At 36.8% G+C, this 15629-nt stretch overlaps 1 protein-coding gene across 2 annotated transcripts in view; it reads left to right on the plus strand.

Annotated features, from left to right (window-relative positions):
• Positions 1–1201: 1201 nt before the first annotated feature.
• Positions 1202–15629, plus strand: part of crybg2 (crystallin beta-gamma domain containing 2) — a 58639-nt gene continuing 44211 nt past the window's right edge. For both annotated transcript variants that reach the window (XM_028461037.1, XM_028461038.1), the window contains exon 1: positions 1202–1475. In XM_028461037.1, coding sequence (XP_028316838.1) covers positions 1285–1475 — 191 coding nt within the window. In that variant the 5' untranslated portion in view covers positions 1202–1284. The remainder of the gene's footprint in view (positions 1476–15629) is intronic.

Consider the following 15629-nt stretch of genomic DNA (forward strand, 5'->3'; position numbering starts at 1 on the left):
TCTAACTCTTAATCATTACTTTGATGGAAGTTTCCACAATTTGTTTAGAAAATACCTGAAATGATCTTATCCGATCCTATGGGTCTTTCTCATTTAAAAAAAAACAAACAAACCGCACATTGCCTCTGCAATTGAGATGTAAAGACCTGTTATATTTATTAGAATTATAAAACACATATTCAAAATGATATGTTATTTTATTTAATGCCCTAACAATGCCTGTCGTGACTTAAAGTGGTGAATTTTGTGACAAATATGCATGTTTTTTTAGTAGTATCGAGTATCTCTATGAGATAGTATCTCATAATTATGACTTAGTATCTCATAATCATGAGATAGTATCTAAAAATTATGACTTAGTAGTATACCATACTTATGAGTTTGATTTTTTTTTTAATTATTATTTTACTTTTCCTAGTTTTTTTCCCACATGGATGACCATTTAGACCTCTTTGATAGTATATCATATATATGACTTAATATCCCATAATTATTACTTAGAATCTGATAATTATGACTTAGTACCTCATAATCATGAGATAGTGGTCCTAGTTTTTTTCACATGGAAGACCATTTAGACCTCTTTGATGGTATCTCATAATTATGACTTAGTATCTCACAATTATGACTGTTTTTTCTTATTATTTTATTTTTCCTAGTTTTTTTTCACATTAAAGATCATTTAGACCTCTTTGATGGTATCTCATAATTATGACTTGGCATCTCATAATTATGACTTAGTATGTCATATTTATGACTGTGATTTTATTATTATTATTATTATTATTATTATTATTATTATTATTATTTTACTTTTCCTTGTTTTTTCCACGTTGAAGATCATTAGGGCCTCTTTGATGATATCTCATAATTATGACTTGGCATCCCATATTTATGACTTAGTATCTGATAATTATGACTTAGTATCTCATAAGTATGACTTATATTTTATTATTATTTATTTATTAATTATTATTATTATTATTATTATTATTATTATTATTATTATTATTATTATTATTATTATTATTATTTAACTTTTCCTAGTTTTTCTTTAGTGTTTTTGATATGTGAAATTAAATAAATGGTTGTAACTTGTTTTCAATGCAGTGTAAAACAGTCCGTCCGTGGGTGTCGGTGAATGGGGGGCGTGGTCACACCTGGCGTGGGCGGATGTCAGCTGTCATCAGGTGCCCGCCGTGCACGCGCTCCTTCTTCCACCTTCCATCAGCTGCCTGTTAATGAGCGTGTGATCAGCTGAGAGCACGAGCGCTGCACCGAAACATGGCGAAGAAGGTCTCCAGCAAAAAGTCTTTTCGGTCCCTGTTCTCCAGGTCCGAGGCCAACCTGAGTGTACCCGTGGACAAACAGGACGAGGACAAACAGGACGGGGAGAAGAAGAAGTTTAAGTTCTTCAAGTTTAAGACGAAGCCGAAACACGACAAGTCGTCCAACGGCAGCGAGCAGGTGGTGAGGTACGCCCGGGGCGATGCCCATCACTGTCTCTGTCTGTCTGTGTGTCTGTGCTAACATGGAGGCATCGCCTGCATCACCTCCATTTATGAGCCTGGTTTATGCTTCGTGACCTTTGCTCAGGTTGTGCATTTTATGGTACACTTAGTTTAAAAGGCTTTGCACCTTTGTCATTTATTTGTGCTGGGCAATATATCGAAATTCAATATATATTGATATTTCTAATATAGAATATCCTTTTATTGCACAAGTACAACTAAATTGCACATTCACCTAATTCACATTCACATTCACAAAATACAGCCCATGTATTTTCTGTCCAGACCAGCCCACTATAATATCAGCGACACCATGTAGAAGCTGTTAATAAGTCAATAATGCTCAATATGTGGCTCTTTATGTCTTTTATATATTATTTCCCCAGAAATCCTTAAAGGGGGGAAACTTTTAACCCTTTATTTCCTTTGGCCATTTTTTTTTTTGCCCCTTTTAAATAAGTTCTGACACTTTTTTTTCAGTCTGGCTATTTTTTGCCCAATAAATACCACTTGTTTCCCTTTTCCCTACATTTTGCCTCTTTTTTTCCCCACATTTTTGCACCTTTTCACTATAGAGGGTTTTCACGGCGCGTCATCCATCGCATCATCAACCCGAAAGTCGCCATTTTGAAGATAAAGCAGCAGGTTTAGAAGCGGCACGCAGACAAGAAAATCCCGAATTTCGAGACGAAATAGTGAGCTATTGCCGTGTTTTTGGCTGTACCAATCTGTCAAACAGTGAGACACATTTGGAGTTTTATAGATTGCCAAAAATCATAACAAATCAGGGAGAACAATCTCTCAGGTTATCAGAGGAAAGGAGGCGCTAGTGGCTAGCAAAGCTAAACCAGGATCTACGAGGCAAAAATCTGGACAACATCTGAAGTTGTTGGGCCCATTTCTTGTCAGATAAGTAAATCGTTATTTGCAGCAGCTCTTAACTTATTTCCTAGTGTGATGATAATAATATAATTCATATCAACGCCAAAACAATCGGTCATAAAAACAGTTTGTTTTTCCCAGGCTGTCACTCTAATGAATGCTAAACAGTCAAAGAGTGTCAGACCTGTTTCTGTAAAATAACCCTGGAACTAAATTCTAACTGTGAATGTACATACACGTATATTATTTAATTTAAATGTACATCTACGCACACAGTATTTAATGTAAATACTGGAAAAGATAATCACATGTTTACTTCATCATCCTTTTCGCACTACTCACCACTGCAGCTTACGATACGGCAATATATCGCGATATTTTTTCGCACAATCGATTATCGATATGCTCGCGCTAAGTATCAATTTTAACAAAACCTTTTCTGCTTTTTCACTAAAATGTGCAGGTAGGTTTTCACAGAAATGTTGTCACTGTTTGTTGAAGGAACCAATACATTGTTTACTGGAATATTGCACAATAATGGTGTCACTGACCCTATTTTTGTTTACAGAAAGCTCTATTGGAAATACTTAATTGTTTACATTGTTATGTTGACACTTATTTACAGAAATGTTGCACTAAAATAGTGTCACTGTTCATGGGTCACTTTTCAATTTATTATCTTTCAGAGATATAAAATAAAAATTATATATTTTCACTTAATCTTTTTTTTTTCTTATGTCATAGATTATCGCAGATTGATTTCTGACCAATATATCGATAATCGCAGTATCGCCACTTCGTGAGATAATCGTTATCGTGAGCTTTGCATTGTGTATTGTGAGGTACCCAGAGGTTCCCACCCCTAGATTTTACCCTACTGATGATGTGTTGTTGCAATATTCAGATGTTGTCCATTTTTGCCTCGTAGATCCTGGTTTAGCTTTGCTAGCCACTAGCGCCTCCTTTCCTCTAATAACCTGTGAGATTATTTTCCCTGATTTATGATTTTTTTTTTAGCGATCTATAAAACTCCAAATGTGTCTCACTGTTTGACAGATTGGTACAGCCAAAAACACGGCAAGAGTTCACTATTTCGTCTTGAAATTTGAGATTTTGTTGTCTGCGTGCTGTTTGTAGACCTGCTGCTTTATCTTCAAAATGGCGACTTCCGGGTTGATGACGCGCATTGAAATTTCTCTATTGTGTTTTGCTCATTAAAGCTACCCTTTGCCATTACATACCACCTGGTTCCTCTTTATCTGCCCATTTTTTTTGCCCACTCTTGACTCTACTTAGAGTGACGAAAATGCTTTTGGTCCATTTTTAGTCATTTTTCACTCTTTTTTTGCCACTTTTGGACCATTTTTGGTCACTGGTTAGTACCATGTCTGCCTCCACTCACTCATAAAAAAAAAACCTAGAAACTTAGTGGACTGGCCCACGGGAACAATGTCTGGGATGCCAGATGGCCAGTCCACCCCTGCAATCCTCATAAAAACAACATAAGGTGTTGTAAAAGTCTGTTGTAATAAAAAGTGCATCAGTATAAAAGTTATCCGTATAAAATATCAGAAAAGAGACAGTATTTCATTTTCCATATCTTAGATGTGATGCTGGTGTCTATAGTGTGTGTGTTTATTATTTAGAGAGTGGATGCGTATTTTGGCGAAATAGAAAATTACAATATTGCCTATAGACAATATATTTTTATTTTGTATTTAAATACTCGTTTTAGGAGTCACTGCTTTCTCTACTTCTTAGAACAGCATGAAAAGCACAGTTGGATGGATTTCTGAGTGCGTCCTAACCCAGACCTTCTCCTAAACAAGCCACACTACAGAACTCACTCACACGTGCTGTCCCTTAGAGGAGGAAAAGTCCAAATGTAGACTATATTGTGCAGCTGTTTGTTTCATAAATGCCTGTGTGGCATTATTCATTGTCTTTTTGGTCAGACTTCATTGAGTTAGAAAGATTAATATCATATATTGCCATTTTGAAGAAAAATATAGAAATATGGGTTTTGGTCCACATTGCCCAGCCCTATCATATATTATTCCTTACCTGGTTTGCTGAACTAGTGCAAATCTAATAAATAACTAAAACAGCCAGGAAATGGATACTAAGTAGCTCTATCGTATTGCATCTTTTATTTTCTAATGTCAACATGCTCATGTGTCATTTATATACTCAGTAATGTGGAAACGGCCCACATACTTTATTTCTGGTTAAAGTAACTTCATTGATTTATATAATGTAACCCCCCCCCCCCCCCCCAAATCTCAACACTGGTTAATTTCTATAGTTTTATAATATTACAGAATGAGTTGTATTTCGTGCAAATTAAAAAAAAATTGAATTGTCAAGACCAGAATGTGTGAAACTAGTTTTAGTTTTGGGTTTCGTATAAGCTGTATTTACTGACATTACTTACACACAGAGGTGTAAAGAGTACTGATATTTCCTACTCAAGCAGAAGTACTGCTACTTGATTGAAATTGTACTTACGTACAAGTACGTCATACATAAAATACTCAATTACAATTAAAAAATGTTTATTTTGAATAATAAGTCTTGCCACGGTTCCCTTGTATATCGTGAACCTCTCATGTAGAAACTTAAAAAGGAATGAGATGAAATTTTCCACAAAAAACATCTGAATAAAGTAGAAGTTTTTGTGAAAATGTTAAATTAAAAATAAAATAAATTAGGTAACACCAATGAATGAAAAGAACAATATTAATTTTTAGGCTGAAATAACCTCCATTCAATGCTGTTTTGGCGTCGTGCATTACGTTTAATCTGATTAGTCGGCTATGATGATAATAATGGCTTAGATTTATTAAGTGCTTTTTTTCAATGAGACTCAAAGCCTGAACAGAAACCATTATTCATTCACACCAGTCGCTCACATCAGTCGTACCGGTGGTGGTAAGCTACAATCTTTTATTTTGGAGGGTAAAAAAAAGCCTGTATACTAGACTCGACTGCCCCTAAATTTGATCCACAAGTTGATATGACGCACAGTTTAAAAGTTAAAATGACTAATCTCCTACACATGCACACTGTGGCATCTAAACGTGCGGATTGTGATGGTGTCGATTGATTATTAATAGGATTAACCTTTAGCTAGATTATGTTTTGCATATTTCTACCCAATTACTGTTTAATAATGTCTTCTTTGGTGGTCTTGTGTGCATTTTCATTTAAAACTCCAGTTTTTATTGGTCTGTATCTCTTTAAGAGCGCAAGTGTTTTTATTTTAGGCTAGGTACCAAAAAGTCCACGGGCCAGTACTAGTCCATGTCCCACGCTACAATACTTTAATATTTTCATCATAATGCTTTAGACCAGTGGTTGCCAAACATTTTCTGATGCACACACCCCCTTTTTGAAGAATGGAAAACTCTCGGAAATCAAAAATTTGTAAAAAAAAAAAAAAAAGTGACTTTAAGAAAATAATAAAATTTGGACTATTCTTCTTCAAATCTCAGAAAAAAAATTACTGAAAAATTTAAATCATGAATTTTAAAACACTAATAAAGCACTTGTGTGACCGTGCAAAGAAAAAAAAAAAAACATTTTCTATTTTTACTGCTCATGTTTCAGCAAAGGCCATTCTTGTTAACTTACTGGCAATTTATTTATTTGGTTATTCCACCTGTATTTCCCAACCATTTTTAAAGGCATGACTGCCATTTTAACAATGTGATATCAAGCCAATTTACCAATGTTATAAGAGCAACATGGGGTAAGCCTTGAGAGAATTGTTTGAATTGTTTTAAAATCTATTTGTCCTTTTTTCTGCGTTGTTATAAAAATAACTAAACATCTTATCCGTTTTTAACTCCTAAACCTACGCTCACATCGCCTTTACTTGACTTAGACTCAGTGGTCCTTGGCACACAAAATATTGGAGCCACAAGTCTATACAGTTCTCAAAACCTGAAAAATGTTCATATCTACCGGTATATTTGTAAATAAAAGAAAATCTTGGCGAGAAGCTGTTAAATGGATTACATTCAGGCCCCAGAATCTAAAGGTTTTGTTACAGTTATTGTTTGTTCCACATAAATACAAACTACATTTACCAGGGTTTTACTTTAATGTATCAGTTCACAATATAAATGTTAGGTTTGTTTGAAGCAAAATGAAGTTGATGCCATTAGTAAAGCTTATTCATGTATTCAAAATAATAGCATTTAGGTTAATAAAAAAAACCCAACAACCTAGAAACAGCCTTAGGTTTTCTCCTCTGGTTTGCATAAGATAAATAAAACATTGTCCGTTTAGTTTGTTTAATAAAAGAAAAATTGCTGACTTGTGTTTAGTAAAGAAACCTTAAAATACAGTACATTTTCATTGAAACATTTGGTAGTATTCAAAATTAGAAACTTTTAATTGCATTTCTTTATTGAAATCAACCATTATATCCAAACAGATATGAGAAATTCAGTTTTTCAACTAGGGTTTCAAAATTCCAGAAATAGGATGTTAAATATAGTCGGGAAAATGTATTTTAGCATCATCTAAAATATCAGTTATTTAAAATGCTTCTACTTTACAGTTAATTCCAATAAATCCCATTAAAAATTCATATTTTTGGATATTCCGAAAGTATCCAAGGTTAAGTTCCTGTGGAAATGTATCAGAAATTCTCTGCTATTTGCAAAAAGCTAATATTGAACATAACTAGTGGTAATCAGGGTTCCTGCGGATCCTTAAAATGTCCTAAAAGGCGTTCAATTCATGAATTTAAAACTTGTCTTCAATCAATGTTTCTCAAGTCTTAAATTTTAATGCATAATAAATATGATTTTATGATTGTAATTAGTCTCACATTTTAAAATAATTGGTAATTATATAATTCACCGGATATTGCGCAATCATGACAGCAAAACAAACTACAAAATAGTGATGTACGTGGTTGTAGCGGGACTCTGTGCAGATGCGCGTCATGCTTGTAGCAACTTTCAACAACATGGGGAAATGTAAATTTCCCCCCTGTTAAACGAAGATTTTTTAATTATTTTTAATGTTTTGTATTTTTGTTGTTTAATAGATTTCCAGCTTCATCTTGTGTGTTTTTTGGAAAAATTTGACCCTAACCCTATGTAATTGATGTGGCATTTTCCCCCCCAATTGTGTTTATTGTGAAGTTGGTCTTAAATTTAATTTCAAATGGCAATAAAAAGTCTTGACTTTAATTTGACTGAAGCTGTTGGAACCATGTTCCAGGGTGCCTATGGGCTATATGCACGCTTCACTTCCGCGTTTGAGTGAAGACCGTGAAAGAGCTTCCATTTCCTAACCCTACTGTATTATGACAAATGACTATAGTTTTCATATTAATCTCACGCAACTCAACAACAGCAGTAAATAGCCACGAACATCTTTTACATTTGCATAAGCTACTGGCCTTTCACTGACTTACTGTTTTTCCCATTTATTCAGAGTTGCTCTTCTTGTTTTATGTTTAGCTATGTGCTAATGCTACTTTAATAGCTACAGCTATGTTTTGATAGCATTTCCTACCTTGTATAAAACCTAATGTTCTCATCTGAAGCAGCAAACCGTTCCAAGCCAAACTTGTTGCTGAGGGCCATCTCTTCCATCTGTCTCCAGAGCGCAGTGTTCTCTGCCCGGACCTCCTCTATAACACTGAGGGCTAAGTCCAATGCACCCGGCGCAGCAGCGGAACAGTAGTCGTGGTCAGGACATGGTACATCCATTTCTTCCTCGAGGTCCTCAGAGTGAAAGTCTAGTCGCTGTCTTTGCTCCCAAACACCAGGACGAGGGTGAAGGGAGTAATTATTCCATTCAAAAAGGGTTACGGTTTATCTCTCCGGGTGTTGATGATCCACTTTTTTTGCAGATCATCCTCTTGTGGGAACATAAAAAAACTCAAAGCAGAGCTACATCGAGCTGAAGCTGTACACTTAGGAACAGTGGTATCTTGATGTGCTAGCTCCTCTTGTTTGGAAGGTAAACTTCATTCTTTTGGATGTGATTGTGTAGAGACACAACCACACAAACAGGCAGAATAAAATGAGACTGAAAAACACCTTCCAAAAGTGTGACGTCTCACTTCTCCATTGTTTTGACTGTCCGAAAGCGATAACAGGAAATACTTCATCGATCTTTTTTTAACCCGGAAATACGTCACTTCTCACTGTGCATATAGCCCTTTGTACTTCTGGCCTGGGACCACAGATGAAAACTAGCCTTTTGGCTAACTCTGGCATTTTCTACAGGTGAGCTGTTACGTTAATATGCACTGCCCTGTAAAAAATAAGTACCGCTATATTTCCTCCTCTTCCTCCTGGGTAATTCATGGCTGCAGTGAGCCAAACATGGTTGATGAGAAATGGTTGCAAAGAAGTCAACAAGCAACATTCAAGAGACAGTGAGTGTGAAGATACACACAGGCGGGGCAGCAGCTGATCTTGCCAGGACAATGCGTCAGTGTTGTTCAGGCTCCGGTGGCTCAGACTGAGTGACAGTCTGTGTTTGCACAGTTTGGAAAAATAAATGATGAGCTGACACTTTGTACTCTCCAGTTGGCCTGCACCAGTTAGACGAGCAAAATGTGCAGCGCATGGATTACATTCACCGTAAGACAATAAACAATGTCCTACAACAAGCTTATAAAGATACATTTCTATTCATACCGAGGACAAATAAAAGGGATGATCATCTCCAAAGGCATTTTCTGACTAAAGCAGCTCAGTCTCTTTTAGAAAAGTGTTCAACCTTAAAAAGTGTCTTTGTAATCATTTACTAGGTTTGTCCAGTTTACAGTTGTGAACTTGAACTATGAAAAAAGTGTTTTACACATTATGTGAGCAAAAATTGTGATCTTCAATTTTAATTCCAAAAATCAATGTAGGGCTGGGCGGTACGACCAAAAATATATATCATGGTATTTTTCTAAATTCTAACGGTTTCACGGTATATGACGGTATTTTTACACCGGCTTGTGCGGGGTTGCCCGTCCGCCCCGACTTCGACCACCGTGCCGACCTTTGGCGAATTGAGCCAACGACTGCGGCAAGGCCAGGGAGTAGGGCGGAGCGCCTCCACTGTAGCTGCGGCGTGAGCCCAGCCCTGAGAGCCAATACTCATCCTGAAGTTACAGGTCAACTACTGTCTGCATACACAATCAAAAGACAAGGGAGTCTGGCCCGACTCACTGACTGTTGATTTTTGTGACTGTGTTGCAGCGCTTGTGGCCACTAGGGGTGCTTGCGTGAAAGTTACCGATCTAGCGCCCGTAGTGGCCAAATGTTAGTTTACCATTAAATAATCGTTTTTTCTTGATATTTTTGTAATCGTTGGGTGTAATAATTATAATATCATTTTGATTAATTGAGCAGCCCTAGGTTAACGGCTGTAGATGGTTGCCACGGTAATGTAGACTTTCCCGTTTGAAGGTGTCTTTCTTGTTCTGCTGGAAGTCATGCGTGGATCGGTAGTAAGTTCATTGATTGTGGCATCCAAATGTTGCGTCCGCTGACATTTTTAAAACTGTGATGTTTCTGTGACATTACTTGTGACATGCTTGTAGTTTGTCGTGGTGTGTCTACCCCCAGTCATTAGGTTCAGGTGTGTTAGAGCAGGGAGGCATCTAAAACAAGCAGGCTAGGAGCGCTCAAGGACTTGACCTGACCACCCACACTGTGTAGGCTTGATCCTGAGCTGCTGAACCTGCCTGTCTACAAGTGACCAACTCTGACCAATATCACTAGCATGCATGTGTTTTCTTTGTGGGAATGTGAAGCACCTGTGGAAAACTACGCTATTACGAGGAGACAAAAAAACAACCTTTTCAACCTTGGAAATGAACCCAGTGTTGTCTTGCTCTGATGCTAAAGGGCTAAATTCCTTTAACCGTCGTGCTGCTGAAGGTTTTGAAGATAAGCTATTTGTTGGATATAGTGCAGTAGCATACAGGTGATCATAAAAAAAACGGCCTCTATTCTTCATGTGCAGAGCATAGCTTTTTAAATAATCCTTGAGTACCATATACTCAGTTTTATGGATGCACTGATAGGTTTGTTTGCACCCTTGAGTGATATTCACACAGTATGTGCCTATTTTTAAAAGTTGACTGTAAATAAATGTCTTGTATCCTATCTGGTCTAGACAGGCTAAATTTGTTTATAATGTTGAACGAACAATATTATTGTTGGTTAGAGATCAGATTTGGAAATGATTCAAGGATTTTAAAGTCCACGGCTAAATGCTGAAGTTATTTAGTTTGTTTTGATTCTGTGTCTTCTGTGTTGTTGATGGTAAAGTCAAATTCATTCTCCCTTTGCTCTGAAACTTGAACATATCTGCATGAAATTACAGAAGGATCACTTGAGTTCCTTTTTCTAAACAAATAAAACACACCCACACATTGGGTATCTGCTAAGGTCTGTCATGCTCCCGGGGTTGAAATGTGTATAAATGATGAAGGCACTCAGAAAGAACCTGCCGTTCCACATGCTTGTTGCATGATCAAGAAAATACCTTTCAGCGAGACAAAGAAACGCATGCACTCTGACATTGGGTTTAAGGGTATAGGTTGGCGACATCTTTGTGATGGTTGTTCAATGAGTCATGGTTTAATTGAACCTGTCAGCTGTGTATATACTGTAGAAGTTAAAGCATCATTTCACCAAGCATGTGGTTGTAGTGAGAAAGATCCACAGGTTAAGAGTTCAGGACACAGATGGGTTGCTGTTTTTGCTCTGTAGAATAAATAAAGCAGGTGTGATTAATCACTCACCCAATCCCACATAGTCCCTCCCTGAATCACCTCCTCCCCGATTCCCTCTGCCTGCTAAAACATGGACCTGTCACAGTAATACACACATAATGTTTAGTACTTGTTAAAGTTTGGGATTTTCAGCATCTAATGCACCTAGAATGCACCGTAACCTTTACGGATGAGTTTAAGGTACCGCCCCCTGAGGATTTAACTTTACAAATATTATAGCTATTCAATGTTTTCTAAAACTCTTGTTTCATAACAGTGACGTCAAGTGTTGGAGTCATGGATCAAATGTTGCGATTTCATTCTCAAGGACAATTTCAGTCTAAACAGTCTTATTCATTAGGGGCTCTATTCTCCCATGTGCCACTAGGGGCCACTATCATGGCTGATAGTGGCATCCAAACGAGAGCCGACTGGCATTTTTAAAGTCACATATTTGCTTTCCTGGTAAGTGCAACATCAAAATTGAAATGGTCTTCTTAGGAATAACGTGTAAAGAACTGGATGACATATAATGAAGCGCTAAAACCTAATAAAAAAGCATTAATGGGATGGGTTCCATGTATTAGATAATTTCTCAGAAACTTGAACTTAATCTAGCCGCAAAAGTGCAAAATGAACAGTTTGTTTGTCCATTGTCTTAGATTATATGTAGAAGTGAGTCTTGCAAAACTCTTGGAGTTGATGACATACAGTAGCTGTCTGCAACACTGCCCTTTGGGTACATATACGATAGAGGTGATGGTAAAATTCACACCCTGAGTGATGCTTTCACCACTAACTTGTAATTTTGGAGTTAATTATCATGTCTAAAGGTGCAAGATAATTAGTATTAAGTTGACCAACTCTCAAATATTTAAAAATTGTTACTTGGGAAGATATTTACCATATATGAGATGGCCTGTGTGGTTATTTTTATAAACGGTAGGCCAGATCTTATACATTCTATTATTCTTTGTTATTGTGACCTGAACTTATTGATGATCTATGAATAAGAGAAAAGCATGAAAGTGATGACTTTGATTCTAAATCAGGGATGGCCAACTCTATCCCAGCGGGGGCCACAAAAATGTGATTGTATCTAATTCGAGGGCCACATCAACATTCTAGTCAGTATTTAGAATAATGATCATCAGAGCATTAATATTAATTTTCTTGGTGTAATTTTGTGTATTTTTGTCATTTTCTGCCTCTGTCTTTTTTTGGGGGGACACTTTCTGTATTTTTTTAATTTTCTGTTTCATTTTGTGTGATCTTGTTTACAGTGTGTATCTTTGGAGCTATTCTGTAATGTGTTGTTTTTGTAGTCATTTTGTTTAAGTGGTTGTTGTATCTTTTTTTGTCATTTTGTTTTATGAGTCATTTTGTGTATTTTTGGAGTTTTTGTTTTTGTGTACTTTGTGCTTGTGTGTACTTTGTGTATTATGTTGGGCTTTATCTTCCTTCAAACTTCTTGAATGACAATTTTTGGTGATTAGCTTCTGGGGCCACAAAAAATTTGACTGAGGGCCGCATGTGGCCCCTGGGCTGCCAGTTGTCCATGTCTGATCTAAATTATTTACATTATATTGAAGATTTGGCATTACCTTCTATAGAGATTTTTAAATATTCCTTTGTTGGACACTTCATACAGTCGTACCATTTCGGTTGTCACCAAAGCAATCTCTTTTTGTTTTTTTTAGTCAGTAATTAGAGCCGCTGTTATCTAAGGGCTGATCTGAAGGGCCTTTCTGTGGTTTATTTAAACCTGAGCAGACAAAGGATTGTGATAGGTAAGCTCAATATCAGCCACCTATTAATCATGAAGTAGTGATAGCCAGGTGCTGTGAACAATGCTACTGTCAAACATTAACTCATCTTACATCCTTTTCCGTTAATAACACCTGTTGGATGAGAGTGGCACCCATGTGAAAACAACAGTGAAGCACTTTTAACAAGTCTTCTTAGGACTTGATAATGCATGCCAAACATGGCTTTTGGCAGAGGTATTATCAAGTAGTCACTTGCATGGTTTTGCATTGATTAACACTAAACTTTGTAAAAAAAAATTAGTTTTTTTAGGACAGTTTACACTGGCTGCACTGAACAAGCCAAATATCGCCCTGTGGAACCTTTATTTTGTTTTGTTGGAAACCAAAAATTCTCAAGTTTTTACTGGCACTCCTTGCTATCATCATCTTTTGGGAACAGCTGTCATAGTTTTGACACTCATTGCTTTTTTTTTTTTAACCCCTTCTTTGTCAAAACAAAACCTGAAAACATGAGCAGGAGTGAGAATGTCTTATGCATGTGTCATTTGCTAGTGCTTTTGCAAACTTTCCTCCCTAAGCAAACGCTCTGACACCAGTAGAGTGTTTAAGAAAACGGGCTTGGTAAGTCAACTTAGGCACAAGCGATTCTGCTTTAGACTTGCCAAATGTGGGCTTATAGCGGAGAATGAACGCGCAAAGCTATCAAGTGGCTGCATTGCTACTCAAAATGACACACAAAAGCTGCTAATCAGACTTGATCTTAAAATATATATAATTTAGGAAGCTCTATAGATACTATAGAACAGTAATGAATATTTAAATTTGACTATTTTATACCATCTTTGATCAAACCTAACTAATTAATCAAACTTTTATTTCAATAAATGTGTATGACATGAACAGTGATTTGTTGTTTATTGGCAAAAAGAGAAATTTTTGCTTAAAGGTGCAGTCTGCAACTCTTTTTAAGAGTGACTTTTTGTCATATTTGTTAAAGCTGTCACTATGTAAGGACAGCTTTGTGGGGGGTACAAAATACCCCCAGCCTCTGAGCCAGATAGCAAAATAATAGGTGACATGTAGGAGGTAGCTGAGCACCTTTGGATGAGAGATCATCCATGCTCCACAAAGCTCAGAGGGAGAGGAGGAAAGGCGTTTACGAGACAGAAAATGGCGCTACGTACAGGGTTGACATTCCCAGCAGCTCACAACAGTGGATACTCGACCAAAGCATGTGTGGAACTCATTGGATAATGTGGCGATTGTGAGATAAAACCATAAAAAAACGGGGAACGCAGTGACATTCTGCATGTCGGGGAGGAGGAGGAAGTTACGTGTGTGCAGACTGACGGGAAAGAAAGTTGGAGGAACGCCAAAATACAGTAAGAAATACATTAAACTCTGCCCCAGATAGCAAAATAATAATAGTTTTGCCATCAAAAGCCCTGTTTCAGTGTTGTTTTTTCATGTTTTATATGAGGAAACAATGTTCAGATGTTCAGAGTTGTCACAAAAGCAAAAAATAGCTTTAAAGTTACTGACAGGGTTTTTTTTTTTACAAAAAGGCTGTTTTCTTAGCTTTTTGCTCTGAAACTGAAGATTTGTGTAAAACTTGCTCTATTCAACGGCTGACTACGAAAGAATAAATCGAGCCAGAAACAATTTTTTTTTCAATGAAAGTAGAGGCTTCAATCTTTCAGAATCTGGTGTCAAATTTCAGATAGAGAAAATATTCTGTTGGTCTTTAAAATCAGTCAAAATGCTCAAAAATGTCCTAACCCTAACCCTCCTAATGTATCTTCACTTAAAAAACAATTTGTCACTTTGAATCATTTATTCAGGTTTAAATTTATTGACAACTTTTTGGAATTAAGCTTCAGGTAGCAGTGCTTCCTGTATTTGTTCCTTGTGTTTTCAACTCAATACACAGCCATGTTTGTGCCTTTTCAGAGCCTGGACCACTTGGTTCTTCAAAACACCCAATTAAAGTGCATTTATGGTACTCATTGCAACGATAACGTGCTAAGTCTGATGGCGCATAGCTCAACAGTAACAGCTAAGAAGGAGCTATAAGCTTAGATCCCTAGATCCTTTATTTAACATGGAGCATGACAACACCCTAAGCTGATTTCTAAGAGTTTTTTTTTTTTTTAAATGTCTTCATGAGAACATACAACTAAAAATGAATAATATTCTTAATCCAGTCAATCAGAGAAGTAATAAACATTGAAATAAGCTGTGTCTTTAAAGTTGTTGCCTAGAACTACATGAAGTCATGTCAAATGTCAGTTTCAGCCAGATATTTAGGTTTAAGTTAAAGCTGCAGTATGTAGAATCGTGAGACTTGTAGGGAATCAACCACTCTCCCCTCCCTGTTTGAAATCCACCATCATCCTTGTAAACGTGCACGATTGTAGAGCTGTTTGCTGTGACTTTGTCGCTAAATCTGGCGACTTTCCAACTCCTCCTACCGACTTTTTTCCTCAAAAGTGACTATCAACAAATCTAACGACTGTTTCTTGTTGTTTAAGAGTTTTCTGACATGTTAGTGACTGAGAACACATATCACTCTGCATTTATTGTCCTTGCTGAGCAGGTGTGTTTTGTTGTATAATGTCACGATAGGGACTTTTCTTTCCGAAACGCCTTCGATTGCACTTTCACTACCGATAAAATGTGAGCGCGCATCGTCTTTAGTTGAGCAGCCAATAGTAACTACCA

The sequence above is a fragment of the Gouania willdenowi genome, chromosome 11 (genome assembly GCF_900634775.1).
Source record: "Gouania willdenowi chromosome 11, fGouWil2.1, whole genome shotgun sequence".
Classification (NCBI taxonomy): Eukaryota; Metazoa; Chordata; class Actinopteri; order Blenniiformes; family Gobiesocidae; genus Gouania; species Gouania willdenowi.